At 38.8% G+C, this 18,522-nt stretch overlaps 1 protein-coding gene across 1 annotated transcript in view; it reads right to left on the bottom strand.

Moving 5' to 3' along the window:
* Window positions 1–18,238, bottom strand: part of LOC146327410 (alpha-2-macroglobulin-like) — a 30,479-nt gene extending 12,241 nt beyond the window's left edge. Inside the window, exons 1-18 of the mRNA XM_084716262.1 lie at window positions 18,130–18,238; window positions 17,714–17,894; window positions 16,078–16,234; window positions 15,765–15,817; window positions 14,024–14,044; window positions 13,501–13,666; window positions 13,343–13,427; window positions 13,102–13,225; window positions 10,803–11,129; window positions 10,540–10,704; window positions 7,764–7,985; window positions 7,026–7,089; window positions 6,580–6,725; window positions 5,949–6,098; window positions 3,563–3,706; window positions 3,335–3,422; window positions 3,099–3,213; window positions 1,205–1,436 (exon numbers count right to left, since the gene is read on the bottom strand). Of these exons, the coding sequence (XP_084572388.1) occupies window positions 1,205–1,436; window positions 3,099–3,213; window positions 3,335–3,422; window positions 3,563–3,706; window positions 5,949–6,098; window positions 6,580–6,725; window positions 7,026–7,089; window positions 7,764–7,985; window positions 10,540–10,704; window positions 10,803–11,129; window positions 13,102–13,225; window positions 13,343–13,427; window positions 13,501–13,666; window positions 14,024–14,044; window positions 15,765–15,817; window positions 16,078–16,234; window positions 17,714–17,894; window positions 18,130–18,215 (2,526 nt within the window). The 5' untranslated portion in view covers window positions 18,216–18,238. The remainder of the gene's footprint in view (window positions 1–1,204; window positions 1,437–3,098; window positions 3,214–3,334; window positions 3,423–3,562; window positions 3,707–5,948; window positions 6,099–6,579; window positions 6,726–7,025; window positions 7,090–7,763; window positions 7,986–10,539; window positions 10,705–10,802; window positions 11,130–13,101; window positions 13,226–13,342; window positions 13,428–13,500; window positions 13,667–14,023; window positions 14,045–15,764; window positions 15,818–16,077; window positions 16,235–17,713; window positions 17,895–18,129) is intronic.
* Window positions 18,239–18,522: the final 284 nt, after the last annotated feature.

Raw genomic sequence — 18,522 nt, 5'->3', positions numbered from 1 at the left:
CAAGGTAAGATGTCATCCCCTTGTTAGTAAAATTACCAAAATACAATCACTGGCCACTTTATTAGTGAAAGTGAAAATCCCATAAGATCAGCAGTTTCTGAAATACTCAGACCAGCCTGTTTTGCCACGTTCAAAGTCATTTAAATCATCTTTCTTCCTCATTCTGATGCTCAGTTTGAACTTCAACAGGTCATCTTGACCATGTCTACATGCCTAAATGCATTGAGTTGCTGCCATGTGATTGGTCAATTAGATATTTGCAGTAACAAGCAGTTCAACTGGTGTGCCTAATGAAGTGGCTGCTGAGTGTACAGTCCCTTTGGGTCTCTACTAGAGTGATGAAGAGAGGGGATGACAGGTTAAAAGACACCATCTTATCTGAATCCGTAGCATAGAAATTATGGACAATTATTACATTTTGACAAAGCACTTCAATTTTAACCAGGCCAGTCTCTTACCTGAATATAAAATATAGTGAAACTGTTTGTCCTGACATTAAGCTTTATGTAGTATTATGTATGTATTATGATTCAGTGTCAGATATACTGAAGTAGCTGAGTACTCTCTCTGTGTTAACTCTGCATACAGTCAACAGCTGACTGTCATATCAAATAAAGAAAGTATTATCATCTTATATTTATTACTAGTGTAATAAATACTCATAATAAATAAATGTTATTTTCTTGTTTCATATAAAATATGGGCTGCATTATTATCTGGACATGTCCAGACATGTTTGAGCCACCAGAGCCAGAGGACGGCGACATATTGTGACAGAGGACAGTGACTTCCATAGTGGTGGGGGACTAGCCATATTTCATATCCACCCGAAAAAAATACAGCACAGAGAAATTGTTAACAGTTTACTAATGTGAGTCTACGATTCAGTACTACATAGTTCTGAGTGTATGTTCTGTCATGTCTAATATGTTTAGAAGAAAAACACCTACACTTTTTTCCTTTACACAGAATTTAAAAATGAACAAATCGCCTACTGCATATAGGTGTGAAGATTAAGATTTCACAAAATATATGGCAGCTCAGCGCCGTCCTGTTTTAGAATGGGAGGTTTGTTTCAAATGTACGGAATATGTAAATTCATCTATATCTTTGGAGTATAGATATGTTGACTCCAGTTCATGCACTCTGTCCTTCAGCACATACAATAAGTCGTAATGTCACTGAGTGTAAAAGCATTGATTACCATGATGCAGCTGGACAGGTAGTTGAAGACAGTTGCTTTGAGTTCAAAGTTCTCCCCGCGGATGATGGAGTACGGCAGGCTGAGCTCGAGGAAGAAGGGCTGGAAGACGGTCAGCTCCTTACGATGAGCCAAACCAAAACCTTGAGGGGACAAACAGAAAGCCTCTGTCTCCCAGGTGGTGATGGTGTCCGGTACAGTGAAGGACACATTCGTTGTTCCAGACTCTCTGGATCAGCACATACACGACACACAGACACATACTGCGAGTTAGAGGAACATAATTTTACTGTCTGTCAGTGATGTGTGGTCAGGGTAAGCAGTACATCAACAGAGAAAAACAGAAATGATGAGGTTACATGATATGTGTTTATTTATCTTTTCTTCACAGCAGTGATGGCTACCAGGTAACATCAATTTAAAGGACATACTGACACCATGTGGAGATTATCTACAGTTTTCAATACTTTTTTAATGTTTTGACTGTGATTGCACATACCTCTGGAGTTGGACAGCTTCATTTCCTAGCCAGCTGCTAGCATTTTTAAAGCCGATAGCTTAACCATGGTGGTCTGCATGGATTGGCTATTTCTTACTTTAAAAGATTTTCAACACTGCCTGACTGTGGTTGCTGGATGAGTAGAGCAGACTCCAGATCAGTGTGCACATTGCAAAGGTAAAGGAAAACAATGCATCTAGTCTGTTCAAGCGTAATATTAACTTGGGCTGCTGCATTAATTAAATGTAAACATACACCTGAAAACAATGCCATAGGTTTTCATTAATCAGTGGAACGTACCACTTGTGAGGTTGGTTAAGGAAAACACTTAACATATAACATGACAGTACAACATCAGTGGCACAGAAATTTCCTGTGTGAATGTGAAATTGTCAGTTATGCTTCATTACAGGAATTTGATCTGGCACACTGCTATTTAAATGACTGATTCGGCAGGTTGGAGAAGCGAACAGAGATGCTGAAATGAGCCACTGTGGCCGAGGCACTGCGGTATTCTGATGAACAGCGGATCCCAACTTTGTGCTCACTTTTTACACAATCTGAGATACAGGAGGATGACTGCTCTAACAGCACACAAGAAAACATTACTGCAGTATTTTAACTACTGAAAGCAGTCTCTCTTATCATTAAACTATTAGACAATACAGCACAAATAAAGAAATCACCTTGAAAGCTGGTGCTACCCAACATCGTTTAAATGTTGGTTTAATGATCAGTTCCGTCTCCTTGTGTGCTGTTACACAGCAGGACAGAGGAAACTTTCCAATGAAAATGATTTTTTAGACACCTGTGATGCAAGTCAGGACTTCTACACTGTTACTCCAAAACATGATTCATTTGTGTCCCCTGGGCATGGGGCCGTTGGCAAGGTGTCACTCATTTTTCCAAATTGAAAGTGGCAACCCTACCCTCATGGTTTACGCCTGGTGAATGCAAAAAACATTCATGTCATTTAAAGGGGTTTGTAGTCTGACTCACTGGATGCACACTGCAGGTATAAGCCTGCCATTCGTTGCTTGGTTTCAGTAAACATCATGGCATCCGCTATGTACATTTTCAAAGTCACCAGGAAACAACAACCTCTCAGCCTCAACCTTCATGCTAAAAATAACAAATTAGCATGTGGGATGCTAATGGATGAATGTAAACAAGCTAGCAGCTGCAAAGGTTCCACCAAAATAAGTTCACTCTTGACACTATTTTGCAGAAGCATCATGGCTCCATCCTGGGCTTAGCTTGTTTAAAAAAATGCAAATAAGGCAGGGATTTTTCCCCCATAGCAAAATGTGCACATGGAGCCAGACCTTCGTCCAGCTCGGAGCGATGTGAAGAGAGGTCTGGCTATGTGAGACTGAGAGGCTTATGACAGAAGCTCACCCAACTTCCACCAGGTTCCATATCCAAGTCTCAGGGAAGAAAGTGCGGACGGTCTGTATTGGTGGTGGAGAATCGTATCTGGCACGTGATGTCTGTATGTGACGATCTATCATGGCTGTGGAAAGAGGATAACCTTCAACCAGAATCAGAGGTAAACTTGAAACAGTGAACTATAACTTGTAAATATTCCGCATGCTTCACTTGATGCCACCAAAGAAAGATCTCATAAAACTTACCTATTATATGGTAGTAGTTTGTTCCCTTGAACTTCACACATCGTGGTGTCTTGAGGAGCAAATTTGTTGCCATCTTCAGACCCAACCTCTAGATGAACCAGCAGCATATAAAAATGTCACTGCAAAGCTTGGTCTGTATTGGTATCAACTGTACAGTTTGTTTTTCAGTATATTCCACAGCAAAAAGGCTGTCAGAAATCAATTTAGAAATTGCTGCACAACAATTACCTTGAAAACTGCATCAGCGCCATTTTCCTCGTCATCATATGGAGAAATGGACCTTCTTTTTTGTCTCACATGTAAACATGATTGAGGATCTTCAACACCATATGGGATACGGAAAGCTCTCTCAACAGGCAACAAGTTAAATATCTGTAAAGAAATGTGTTGCCCAAGGCTATTAATGACCAAATATTTGTTTTAGTACTCATATGTATCAAACTCAGGCAGTTGATTTTTCTTGATTAGGTGCTACCATAACCACCTCACTGGGGCCACTGCTGCTTTGTCCACATGGCTGTTTTGTCTCTGCAGCTGTTTTGTCTCTGCGGCTGCTTGTCTCTGCTGCTGTTTGTCTCACCACCACTTTGCTCTCGCGGCACGGCATCACACCGCAGCCTTAAAGACGTTTCACAGCTGTACCTCCACTAAATAGACTCTTCCGCACTCTGTCTCCACGTCTCGGGTGTGATGGTTGCTTGGCCGAACGCCACGGGCCAAGGCACGAACTTTTAACCGGGGTTTGGTCCCCTTCTTTTTATATGAACTGAACGAGTGTGTGAAAGTGTGGGTTATGTTCTGTTATTTTTGGATTATTTGTATGAGTTTATTTGTATATTTTGATTTTGTCTGCTCGTATAATTTCTTTGTTAATTAGGATAATTTGAGAGATTTTCTGTAGGTAATTTGGTAATTGTTTGGGTTCCGTTTTCTTTTCCTTAACCTTGTTCTTTTTGTTTACATTTGTTTAAATTGTACTGACTGGGCAGTTATTGTTTGAAGTATTTAGTTTAATCTTGTGACCTGCCCGTTAATTCTAATTTTTGTTAGATTTTGATTCATTGATTTCCTATTTTGTTTTGTTGCAACCCCCACTAATTTGTTTTATTTTCCCTCCTTTTTAGTTGCTGGAGGCCGGTGCTGGTGTTTTGGTGGTGGTATCCCCCTGTCCTGTCTGCTGTGTCCTTGGGAGTGGGTTTGTTCACTGAGAGTGTGTCTGCTACGTGTGCCTGGTGATTTAAGTTGATTCCTTTATTTTGCTCTTTTGGTGGATCCCTCCCCTGCACTAGCTCTTCCTGTGTGATTGTTTAATTAGTGTTGTTTTAAAAGAATGATCATTTAATAAAAACTGTAATTTAAAACTTGGAACCACGTCTCATGCCCCTGAGTAAACGAATCTGTGTGCTTTGCATAGTAGAAGTAATTCTCTGGGTGAAATTCCCAGGGTGGTGTTGTGGAGCCCTTTTTTTGGTAACAATATTAGCTCTAAATTCTTTCACCTCCTCCGTGCCACACTTTGAAGACTGTCAAGTCATAATTTGTAATATTTCTCATCACTGCCCTCCATACTATATGACTGAGATAGAATTAATTTCTTTAGGGCAGGTGGGGTTATTTTGACATTACATGTCCTGGTCATTGATTTTAAAGCAGTTTGGAGTGGGTAATTCCCCCACAACAGTAATAATTACAGATCCAATTATAGCCCATTGTCATGACAGCACATTATTCCAAAACCACAATAGTCCAAAAAATGTCCCAATGGACCAAAAACCCATTTGTGCCACAGACTATTAATCGATACTGTATTTCGACATGCAAATGTCAGGTTATCTTTGTCATCATGGCAACAATAATAAACACAAGGTAAATGTAGTGAAATCTAACCTGGGTAGGTTCAGGTAAATATCATAGTTGGGTTAAAACAGCAAGTTAGTTACAGTGAAGTAGGTTCAAAGCTGTGGGCCTTGGGAGAAATGGGAGCAATGGGAATAATGGTTGCTTGACAGATGAGCTTTTGGTCCAATGTCACATTTGTCAGACTATTCAGAATAATGGACCAACCAATGGATAAAAAGACAGCTATTACCTTATCTCCAGTAACAGTAACTTTGATACTGAAGAAAGCAGACAAGTACTTAGGATTCTAAGGTACAATTCAAATATTCAAAACCTGTTTAGATTTTATAGTCCCACAAGTTACGTCGGATAATTAACTTTAGCTAAGATGAGAAGTTTGTTAGCTTTCCAAATCTATCTATGATATCTATTATTTAGCAGCAAAAGAAAATCACAAATCATTTGCATTGTGTTCATAACCCACGTGAGCAACATATGTTGACTTAAGAGGATTACAGGCATTTTGGGTTAAATTTACTGACCCTTGTCCTACTGGCCAGCTTCACTTGGGAGCTCAGTGTTTTTCTTTATTTTAGCAGGAAATAGTTGGATAATAATAAAGACCATTATTGTTTACTTTCCCTAAAAACACATTTTGCCAACCAGTTCCAGGATGTAGACCTATAACATTTACATTACACACCCACTACTGTAACATGGAACACAATAAAAAAAATAAAATAATGCATCTGCTGTGGTTGATCTCAACAGTCACCTTGTCTACATCCAGAATCTTTCCTGGCTCCTTGATGAGGACGCTCTGGTCAATGGCGCTCACACCACACAGAGAGTCTGGATTGGCCGACACCTGCAGGGTGGTTTCTTCTCCTGGTACAGCTGTGGATGGAGAAAACTCCAAGGACACCTGACACACAAAAACACATGCACATACAGACAAACAAGTAGCTATTACAATATGTACACAGAATTATTTTTTAGATGACAGACAGAGCAGATAAATTTGTTTGTCTGGAGGCAGATAGAGCTCAGTGGTGAACTTAGTATATTCTGACTCATAAAAATACATTTAGCAATGGCACTAAGAATTTGCTGCAGAGTAGTTTAGTGTGCCAAAGTAAACCTTTTGTGTTACACAGAGAGACTAGTTTTCTAATGTCCCTAATGTTTCCATTAGGGTTTGTAATTATTGCCAGCGCAAAGGGCCTTATCTTATCTTATCTTGATGATTTGGTCATTTTCAGTAACACCTGGGAGGAACATCTGCACAGAATAGGGGTAATATTTAAATCGGGGGGGTTTAAAGTGCCCAAACTGATATATCATTTCACACATACATCTGACAAGATCAAATTAATCTTCAAATACAGTCATTTTTCCACACTGACCTTGTGACTTAAACATTTCTCAGTCGAGAAGTCAGCACTGTGGGCAATCACATTTTCACTGGGGAGGACGGTGTAAGCCACAACCTGAACATATGGTGCGGTCTCTGGAGACACTTTCAATGTAAAGGACACCTCTCCCTCAGTCACTGAAACAGCAAACTGAATGTTATGATCAAATATATTAATCAACACAACATGCACATTTACAGATTCTATTTACATCTACAAGTTCAGGTATTGGAAAGCTAAGAAAAAGAAGATAATTTCTTTCTATCAGTCTCTTGTTTCATCTCTCCTGTCTTTTTCTACAGGTGTAAAATGAAGCAAGAAATCCACAGAATAATATTTGAATTGTGAAACAGAACTGGCACAAGAGTGTGTCTATAAATCTAACATTATTGATAGATGATCCTTGGTAACTCATTTGTCAAACCATCTTTACCTACCAGGATTATTTTGCACTTCCACCTTTTCAAATCCTTGCATGACAATAGTTCCTCTGGATAACACCTGGAGAATTGAATGGAAAATGGTTCAAATGATTTTCTCAGCTCAGACCATGACATTTTTAAGAGCCAGTGTACAACACGCACGACACACTTCAGTTACAGTACATGACTTCTTGTGCTTCACTTTTCCACAGCAGAAATGGACAACAATCAACACAGTTTGCCCTCAGAGACATCAGCATGTTTAATGATGGTTGATGAATGGATCAGAAAAAACACATCACAACCTAAATCCAAGGATTTTGTCTTCTCAAGTTTAACAGCAACTGACCCAGATAACAACGGCTGCAGATCAACTTAGTCCCAGCAGTCGATCCCCCAATCTTAACTACTCATGTCGTATTTGCCCCTTCAACAGGAGATTCTATCTCTGCTGTTACAGTTTATCACAGTGTAAACCAATGACTCTAATATGGACAACAACTCAATACTTCTTCCCACAGTACAAAAATGAAGCCAAAATATCCTGGATACGAGTGCTGTCACCTTGTGCTGGTGACGTCATTTAGTTTTAGTCCATGTGGTATCTGCTCACATTGGAAGGCAGGATTTATATCTTGTACTGCAGCCTCCCACCAGAGGGCAACAAAGATATTTTCGCTTCACTTTTGGGGAGCTGTGATTGTTCTCTCATATACATGATTGGTGTGAACACATTTCATCCACTATACTCACCAAATACATCACATCCACAGAGCCCTGGCTCTCTCCTGCTATCGTATATTGGATGAAGATGTTTTCTTCTTTGTCACAGGGAAGTGGTTTCTCCTTGTTCTTCACATTCAGAGAACTGACTGATTTAGAATAAGGAGAAGATGGCTGGACCACTGACAAAGTTTGAAGAGTACTCTCATAGCGCGGGCTTCGATATTCCTGCGGCCTTTGTGTGAGTCTAGCCTGGATTGTAGAGAAGAGGCACAATTATATCAGTGGTAGGTAGCCACATATGCTAATTCCACAGCTTTGCCAGCCCACGTTTCTGATCCTCAAATACTCCCTTGAAATGTCGCTTCAAAAGTTATTTTTTGTTTTAGTTGCATGATCTCCTCTGCCCTGTACTTCTCATCTGTACCAAGCCTCTCTGTGGCAAGACTGATGTTCATGGTTGTCATTCTTCAAAGTCTCCTGTCTGCTGCCGCTTTCATGGATGCTTCTGCTGTACACATCATTATCAAACTGGCACCACTTGTTTCCTCTGTTTGCTGGAGGCCACTTCACCTAGGCCTGTGTGGTACACTGGTTCGTACCGAAAACCGGTCTTTATTTTCGTTATGATATTATTTTATCATATAACGCCATACCGGTGAATAGCCCAAACAACGTCCAGAACGTGTGTGGCGGGAAAGTGTTTCAGCAGGGACCCATTTTACTGCTTCACACCAACACCACAGGTATGCAAAATTTAATTTAGACTAGTCTAACACTAAGAAAACACTCAGAAAGCAGTTAAAATTTAGCAGAATTTATTAATTTATAATGTTAAACACTGTCTGAAAAAATACTACATGTATTAAAAGCCATTTGAAGCCGTTAATCACGTCTACAATTGCCAAATTGCAAATGCCGCTGAAATAATCATCACAGTCGTCCCCACCATATGGTAACCATACTTTGAAGGGGTCATGCTTTTTACCAGTGTCTGGACATGAAAAAAAACATGATACAGTCCTCATGACAGTAAAATGGGCTATTTAAAGACAATCAACTGCAGTAATTGTTTTCTCATTAGAAGAAAATGTGGTGCTTGGGCCTCTGGAGCTTGAAGGTTCTGGGCACTGTGAGGTGACTCCTGACCTGGCACCTCCAGCTTCTCATCACGGTTATTCCCTGTACGTTCTCGATCTGTTCCTTTACTAAACATTTCATCTTGGCCCAGCAAGTTTTTGTAGCAAACACATTCTGTTGTTTGTCCAAAATGTTTGTCTGTCCATTCCAGGCACTCATTCACCCTCCTGGTGGTATGTTTTTTGAGACTTTTTCATTGGGTTTTTCCTCTCAGATGATGTAAATTTGCTTCTGACAATTCCTGCTTCGATTACCGTCTTTCCAAGTTGTCAACTGTCTCTCTAGTTTAGTCGAACATCTAGTGATGCTCTTGGACATATCAATGATAATGGAATAACAAGACTAGAACTACAACCTGAACGAGAGGGGATTTGTGAACGTCCAGTGCTTGACATGAGCAAGACATTTGAGGATACACTATGCAGCATCAGTAACCAGCCAACCAAGTTTTATCTGGACATACAAATGAGTGTAGGGATGCACTGATACCACTTTGTTTCAAACCAAATACAACTACTCATATCTGGATTATTGCAGATGCTGAGTATTGATACGAGTACTTAATAATACCATTACAGTTGTAAAGTTCTACTTTAAAACACGTTTTATTTTCACGTTATTCACTTTCTAAATGTAACAAATCATTCTTGCTGTTTTCTGTACACACATTACACATATACACATTACATTTGTTTGTTTGTTTTTGTAGTAAGTTACTTTAACAATTTTGTGTTCCCTCACTAAGCTGTATTTTACTGCGTACATGGTATATTTCAGTAGGAATAATTCCACAACATTATTATGGACTTACAGAATTAAGTTTACTGTTACATATAATTATTTCATAATCATTTACAGCACTTGTGTAGTATTTAATTTTCCTCTTCATGCCCCTATTGTCTAAGAGCTAATTAATTCCTACCTGCCATTGTTTGGGGGGGGGGGGGGCAGATATGAGTGTGGTGCCTTGTTTACCCTGCTGTAAACTAAGTCAAGTTAGGTGGACTGTACTGAAGAATAACAGGAGAATAAAGAAAAGAAAAGAGCAACTACCTTTCGAGGTATCAGGTGTGGGGTATCAGAGTATTTTAGGAGTATGAGTATGACCACATGAGCAGAGTATAGGACCAGTACCCAATGCTGGCGCCAGTATTGGTGCATCCCTAATTGAGTGCCAAAGTAGTGGAAGTTCAATCTGTGTCCAACAATATGTCCAAGGGGAATCAAAACGTACTCCAGAAGTAGTCGCAGTGAAGGAGGCAACTCCAACCACAATTAAGAAATAAATCATGTATTTATCCAATCAATGCATATGTTACACAGCCAAGTCAAATGTTTAGAAAGTCAATCAAGAGTTCACAGCCAGTGTTACCCAATACTGGGGAAACACAGGGACATACAGAATCGTTGATCTAGTTCAGAGTTATGGTTTCAGCTGTTGAGGTGATTATCATTGGTCTTCTTTAGTCAACAATATGAAGATACTCCATTTATCTGTACAATGCTCTGGTTGTAACTAATAAATATTGAATTTACAAATAGCAACCAAGGTGATTTGTTTTGTTGGCTCCACTCTGAACATTTAAGCATATTGTGGACTAAATACTTGTGAGTGCAGCTTTTACTGTAGCAGATTTAACCCTAAATACCAGAATCATTCACTTACTGTTAGTTGCATGTTTCCTCTGTGGTTGGATGTGTTTAATGAGAAAGTGGCAATTCCATCACTGTCAGTTGTGAGGTTCTGTAGCAGATGTGACCACCCTCCACCATAGAACAAATAGACCGTCTTGTCAGGAATAGGTGTATTATTGAAGTAAACAGCTTTAACCTGTTGGAAGCAGAAAGGTGTATCAGTGAGAATGCACATGGCTTCAGTTGTACTGTAGTCCTCACAGTGAAGAAGTGAAGACGGCATCTTTCACTTACTTTTCCTTCCAGAATTGATCCTTGTTCATAAACCTTGGGTGTATCAATAAAAGACAGCATTCCAACCACATAAGAAAGTGTCATTACTTTCTCTTGTGAGTGTGAAATACCTGTAAGAAAAGCCTGCATGTTAAAATAGTGTGTATGCAATATTGTTGAAACATCTTTCAAAAACATGATCTTTTTAAAATATGATAACTGAAACTTGCCTGTCCCCTCCTCTTCCATTCTGGCCTTGAGATGCAGTTTATCCTGCAGTTTCTCTTTGTTAACTTTAGTGAAAGTGGACATCTCAAACATGAACATTACACAGCCATTCTTTTCAGTCTAGATAGTACAAAAATAAATGAAAAGACTATTACTTACCCCTCTAAATCATTCCATCCCACTGACTGTGCTTGTCATTCGTAACCAAAACAGTAGATGCAGGGGCCTCATTCATAAAACTGTTCTTAGTTTTTTTTACTTGAACTTAGTCTTATATCTCCAAAGGTGTGCTTACCATCAATTAATACAATATACTGAGTATAAAAAACATTACTTACACAGGTTCACATCGGCCCATTTGTAACTTGAACGCCTGTTAACTATAAATCTTAAATTATTTTCACATTAATGACACCTGACTTACAACCAGGGATCAGTTCACCACAGGCTTTGGTGCATATCCCAGACCACAACAGGCCAACTCTACTCAACCAGCAGGGAAATCACTTCCATCAAGTCTAGACTTTGGCTCTAGATATGAGTTTCAGGGGAACTGGAGGTTCTCCTGCATACATGAAAGGGGAAACTGAGATGAGGTGTTTGCAATTTGCAAGTCTGTTTCATAAATGAGGTCCCAGTGTTGACTTCAGAATGAAACCCAACATTTTCATTCACATCGTGGTGAAGGGACAGGTTGAAGACTTTCAGTGTTACACATATTTGACCTTACTTGACATTTAACAAAGGCAGTCTGTAAAAACCACCCAGCAAGTAAATAAACAAGTAAATTTTGACCATAACTCAAGAATTAAGTGTGCTAATTTTAACAAAATTAAACATACACATGATGTAAAATGATGAGGTGATAATGTTTTACATTGAAAAGGTCGAAGGTCACCTTCACTGTGACATAATGTTCAGCTCTCTATCAGTCCTCTGTCAAAATAGTCTCTAAGTGAAGACAGCATGTTCCTCACTGGGAATTATTCACTTGAATCAAACATGTATAATGCTAGCTTCCATTTTGCCAAAAAATAAACTTAATACCTTTGATTGATATATTTTTGGCTGCTCTGTTTTATATGACCATCCTAACCAGCCACTAGGTCATGTTAATGTTGGTGGAACTTTGAAAATCTCTGCTGGTTGCATCTGACAGTTCTGTTGGCATTGCAGTAGGTGCTTCACTATCATTTGTCTGACAGTAATCTGCACTCTACTGAATGAACTCCTCTACTTAAACCTGAGTTCTACTGAGTGAAACAGGAAGCCAAATTTTGCAAAAGACTCCCATAATAAATGTAAAGGCTGTCTGATAACCAATAATGACGCATCAGAAATGACTTGAAGAGTACTAGAAATGACTAGCAGTACAGTGTTCCTGATGACAATGATGAATTATAAAATACAATGAAATTTCAAGGTGCGTCAGTGTAAAAAATAATTACATATTTGCATGACATTTTTAGGTCATGTATTGTATTACTTTTTGCAGGTGTTATTGTTAAATAATTAAGCCTACTGTGGAGACGTCCTGCTGTCTCCATATATTGTGCACTCTCACCTCTCGAACCAGTAGATCTGTCTCCTCGTTTGAAAATCTTCTCTTTTTTACTCCTGCTTATTTCTCCATTATGATGCCAACACTTTATGCTCTGGGTGCACCTGCTTCTTAAAGGTGATGAGAGCTGATTTTCTGATTGGTTTATTGCATGTTTGGCCTAAAACACACCCATGAATTAATCAGGCCACATGTGCACAGCTGATAGGTGTCTCCCACTGTGTGCTGTGTGTGTAAGGGGTGGACAGAGCAGAACAGCCCTGCACCCCTGCTGCAAGACAGCAAAGGTGGATTTGGACATGTCTTGAATAAATTAAAACCACTGCAGCTTGTGCCTTGAACTTGCACTTTAGATCAGGGTAAGATAGAGCCCACTGTTTTTGTGCTGATGCTGGAACAAAGGAGCTCCAACAGGAGCAGCTGCAGTTATGAGTTCTTTGTGTAAAATAAAGATCTGACTTTTCAAAGTGAGAAAATGTAAAACAACAACCCTACTTGTTTCTGTCACTAGTGAATCAATAGTAACTGTACCTGCTTTGTTTCATTGAAGCATGGGGCGGAGCCTCCAGGTGGGCTGAGTGTTCTAAACTCTTCCCTCAGAGGTCGGCACATCTCAACTTCAACACTGGCTGGTACAGACTGTCCATATGTATACCTGATTGGATGTAAAGTTTTCACAGTCAGTGTGTTCTTGATTTATTCACCAATGCAGATTGTTTAAAATCATAAAAATGTCACAAGTCACCATCTGTGACAAAGTCTCATTACTTACTTTGCACAGACTTCCACTCTGATTTCCTCCTGTCCAATGCTTATTTCATCAGACACCTTTACTTTTACATCAAATTTTGGCAAAACTGAGGACAAAGTGAGGAGTTAGTCTTCTTTGTTTGTCATAAACTGTGGAAGGAAAAAAGGAATGACACTTACCATATTTCTCCACCTTGAAGTCTTGATATATTTTATTTCCTTTAATCCACACAATAACTCTGTAGATTCCTTCACGGGCCTCAGAGTTCAAGGAGTATGACAGCTGCAGTATTTTACCATTGGACGTGGTGTTGAGCCACTGTCCAATGCGGTTTCGGTTCACATCCTGTTAAATAAAATCAATGGAAAGAACATGTATTCACAGTATGTTTGGACAGGATGACAATGGTGACTTTGTTGATCCTGCTTTAATAATCTGATCTTAAAATTACTGCATTGTTGGCTGAATCATACAAGTCCTCATGATGTTGAGATAACTATGGGAAGCCCTTTAACGTTGAAAAGTGAAGTAACTAACTTAAGGATGAAAAACTCAAACATCATTAAGTTTGTAGGTGAAGCTCATGTTACTATAGCATTGACAGGAAATAAACAGACGTGCAGCTCGTGAAATGGATTTGTTACACTACATTGTACAAGCAGAGAATACACATTTGGTTGAGGATTTTTCCCTGAGCCTTACCTCAATTTCAATGACGTCGTACTGCAAGAAGAGAGCACAGAGGTGTTTGTTAAAGGGGGAGTTACTTTAACGGCTACTCAAATAACTGGATAATAACTCTGAGGACAGCTGCCTCAAATAAACTGCAGCATCAATGTGCATGTCACCATCACTCATCAAAAAGTTTAAAAATTGTTGTCTCATGATTGTACAGACAGTTGTTTAGTGGTTAATTAGCTCTCAGTACAGTTACTGTCTCTACAGACTGCAACATACTGCAGCTTTTTATGTTTCCTCTCTTTTTTATATTTTACCCATTCTTGTGAATTGGGACAAATCATGTCCTACGTAATAAAAATTTTAAAATGATTAATACCAACACTATAATTCAAATTTTTAGGTTAAAATTTATTCATTAAGGATTTGTCTATGAAATATATGCAATTTATGAAATGTTTTGTCTGCTTTAATGTTTTTTCATTTCTGCATGTGCTCTGGGCCAGAAAACACCCAGATGAGAATTCATAACTGAAAACCATTTAAAAATGTGTTAAAAGTCTTCAAAATGTAAAAACTAACACTACAAAGTGATAACATAGTTATTAAAATGTGCTGTTATAATAATCTTTGTTTTTTTATTTAAAGGTGTGTCCCCGATATCCATCAACTCCTTCAGATTTTTACAAAAATATGATTTAAAATATATTGCACAAAAATGTTAGCTAAGACGACCCCTGTTTCACTTCTTGGTTTAAAGAAGTCAGGAATACTGCTCAAGCACTGGTCAACTTTCTATTTTTCTACACATTCATTAAATAATATTGCTATCAGATGTGCTTCAACCATGTTAACTCCATAATAAAATGGCTAGTCACTACGACAATGCAGTGAAAAAAAAAATGTAACACTGAATAAAAATGTAGAAGGTTTAATAGCAAAGAGTTTGATGATATAAAATATATTGCAATACACGGTACTTTGTGTATTACTTAATTAAACTTTAGAGTACGAGGAGAGCTTCGACTGTTTCCACTTAATTCACTTTAATGTCCGGAGGAACGTAGGACAACGGATAACTCACAACCTAAGTGACATTTTACATCTCACATATCACTCTGCCAATCTTGATCACAACTCATATTACCTGCACATAAGGTGCGCCACATTATATAGGTCCAGATTAAACTAACAGCAGAATACATCTGTAATTACCATTAATCAAATTACGTAGACACCAAATAATGAACAGTGAAAAATAAGAGAATCTGCTGAATAAATCCTCAAAATAAATCTCATCTTACAATATTTTTGCAGCATAACTTAAGTGTAAAAATCAAAACACTGTCAAAATACGGCTTTGTCCCAATTCTCATTAAAAAACAAAACATACTATGTGTTCTATTATCTCACACTGTATAAAAGAGTGAAACTTAACTTAGTCTTAAACATAACAAATATAAACATGTTTCACAGCTTCAATTTTGTTTGTCTGCTCCAAATATTGCAAAATTTCAGATGAGTCAGGTTTACCAAAAGAGGCCATGGTTGTACTATTGACCCTGCTGGAATCAACAGGAGATATTTATACAGACTGATTAAACACACAGGTCAGTCAAGGTTAAAGAACGTGGTATTTGTTCCACTTTGTTCTGTTTAATTCCACCAGCTGGGACACAAACTGAAACCTGCACCATCATCACTCAGAATTACTTGAACTGTTTGAATGAGGTTTAAAGAAAGAACAGACAGTTCAGACACTCACCAGCTCATTGGCAGGTCTGAACCTGGTGTCCAGTGTTATGACTCTGAAATGAACTGAGAGAAATAAGATTGTATGAAGCTTCACCTATACTTTATCTAAAGCAATGGTTCTCAACCCAGGGGTCAAGACCAATAAAGCAGTCACAAAATATATTCTGGAGATCACCAAATTGGCAAGCAGCACAGAGTGAGAGAATGACATCACTGTTAGCAAAGTTTTAAACACATTAGATGAGACAAGTTACTAATATCTTTTCATCATCTGTCATGTTTTCTAGACAGGATTCTGCTTGAGATCTTCAGTCTATAGTTACCTGTTTGTCCAGGGAGGTAGATTGGTTTATCTGTCTGGATGAACGTCATTGATCTATAGACTTTGAACATCACTTTTCTGACTTCTTCAGAGTGAAATGTGTCACCTTGTACCTCTACCTTGAAATCCTGCACCTCATCATTCTGTACTGAAGGAGCCTGTGGCAGAAACATAGAGAGCAGTCAAATGAAAAATAATCATTCATCAAGATTGTATTGATTTTATGTATAGCTCATGGCCAGGGGCGCAACTACCTACTTTCTGAGGGGTATGCAGACACATTACAGCCCCCCCCCCCCCCCCCCCCCCCCCCTCGTCCTTTTTTTTTCCTTTTCTTCAATGTTTACGTGTATAAATCTTATTTATTCAAGGACTTTTAAAATATAAGACCTTTATTTTAAGTAACATATTAATTACTTTTTTGTGGCCTCACTAGTTTAATTATTCCTACCTGATGTCATCACTGGTCTCCTCTATAGCAGACGCCGTCACTGACCTCATATCTGTCTCCTTCACCCCTTTGCCTGTGTCAAACAAGCATTGTTTAATAGCTTTGAATAAATTACACATCTTGCTAATGCAATTTTTCAATATAAATGATATTTAGAAATTAATCACTTGATATCAAGTGACTGTTCCTACACTTCCAGCTAATATTAGACCAACCTGTCGTCTTCCCCTGTCTCTCCTGATTCTCTCTCTCTCTTCTTCTCTTCTTTCTCTCCATTCTCACACCTGAATCACATGAACTTTGTGTTAAGGAGGTTTAAATAAAATACAGCAGTCAAACCACATATAAAAAAACATGAAATTTTAATTTTAAATTATATTCGTATTGGATCAGTTTGGAAATCCTTTGGAGAAATCATTTTTTAAATAAACTCAATAATATCTCATTGGAAACAAATCTAAAACATCACCAAATGAAATCATATTCCTGACATCTAAATACTAAGTGACGTTTTGAAAGAATGAATAACGTGTTTCAGTATCAGATCCTTCCTCCCACAGTTGCAAGACGTGTCGTTTTACTAGTAGTTGCTTTAGCTAACCTGAATATTTACAAGCCTCATCTTGATACACTGATGTAACTTACCCACTGTCTTTCAACCACTTTGAAAAGCTTTTTTTCATCCCTTCAAAAGATTTCTCCTCCTCACTCTTCTGTTTTCTATTTTGTTCCCCCGAGAGCTTTCTTTTCTGCCTCTCCATCTTTAGCTCCCTGTCATTTGATGTGACAACATGAAGCAAATGAAAAAAAAAAAAAAACCTGCTCCAGCGTGTGCTCGAGGAGACGCGCACTGGAACGCCTATAGTGTGTGTGAGAGGGGGCGAGAGGAGGGGAGCGGAGGGGCGCCTAATTAGTGACATGCCCCTCTGTTATTGATCATATCATTTACATGTGCATAAACAGCTGTTAAATACAGAAAATGCCGACTTGAAATAATTTTTCCCCCATCGCTTTGGCACCCCCTCTAGCGTGGCGCCCCTATGCGCCACGTATAGTGCATACCCACTTTTTGTGCCGCTGCTCATGGCTGAATAGAAATGGTCCTGGATCAACATTTAGGTGTAAAATATTTAAAGAAAAATACTTGTAGACTAAATGAACAGAAACAGTGTGAAGAAAAGGTGACCTGAAACTGAGTGCAGGTATGAAATTCTGCGCTGGATGTCTTCTGGAAGAGGATTGTCTTCTTCTCTTGGGAGATGAGACTGATGGTCATGACCAAAGTCTCACTGGGCTGCAGGAGACTGGCACAGAATCTGGTCTCAGCTCCAGCTTCAACAACTGCAGGAATAGCGACCATGTACTGACTACAGCCACAGAAACATACAGAGATACAGCAGATTAGTCAGAGACTCTGATAGAAACAAAACTCTCACCCAAAAGATTATGATAAAAAATAAGCAGATGGTGCCAGTCCCCTGGCACAATTTAGAACTCATTAAATTGACAAAAATTGAAACAGAGTAGATGTCTTCATCTCCACTGTACAACTGTCCTGTAGACAGGCTGCAAATGTTTTTCAGACTGTTGAAGTAAACTTACGTTTCTGCCACCACTTGACCCACAAACATCCAGCTGAGGCAGACACACAGTGTCCATGTCCACATCTGAATCCCTGGAAGACCCATGACTGACTGAGATGAGCCTCAGAGTCACATCTGTTTAACAGTCAACAGAGTCCCACCCCCTTTCTCTCCACAAACAAATGGGACATCACTTTTTGAACAGAGGTGAAAAGTAACTTAAGTAAAATAAATATTTGTACTAAGTATATTTTTCAGGTCTCTGTACTTTGCTGGAGTATTTATCTTTCTGAACTTTTTACTTTTACTCCCTGCATTTCAACACAAATATCTGGATTTTCAAAACAGGCTCGTCACTTGAGTTTATTGCATCTGAGTGGAAAAGACATTACAAAAAAAACCAAACAATTTG

Source organism: Lutjanus erythropterus, chromosome 4, assembly GCF_056507025.1.
Source record: "Lutjanus erythropterus isolate fLutEry1 chromosome 4, fLutEry1.hap2, whole genome shotgun sequence".
NCBI classification, from domain to species: Eukaryota; Metazoa; Chordata; class Actinopteri; order Lutjaniformes; family Lutjanidae; genus Lutjanus; species Lutjanus erythropterus.
This window is presented reverse-complemented; position numbering and strand designations above follow the sequence as displayed.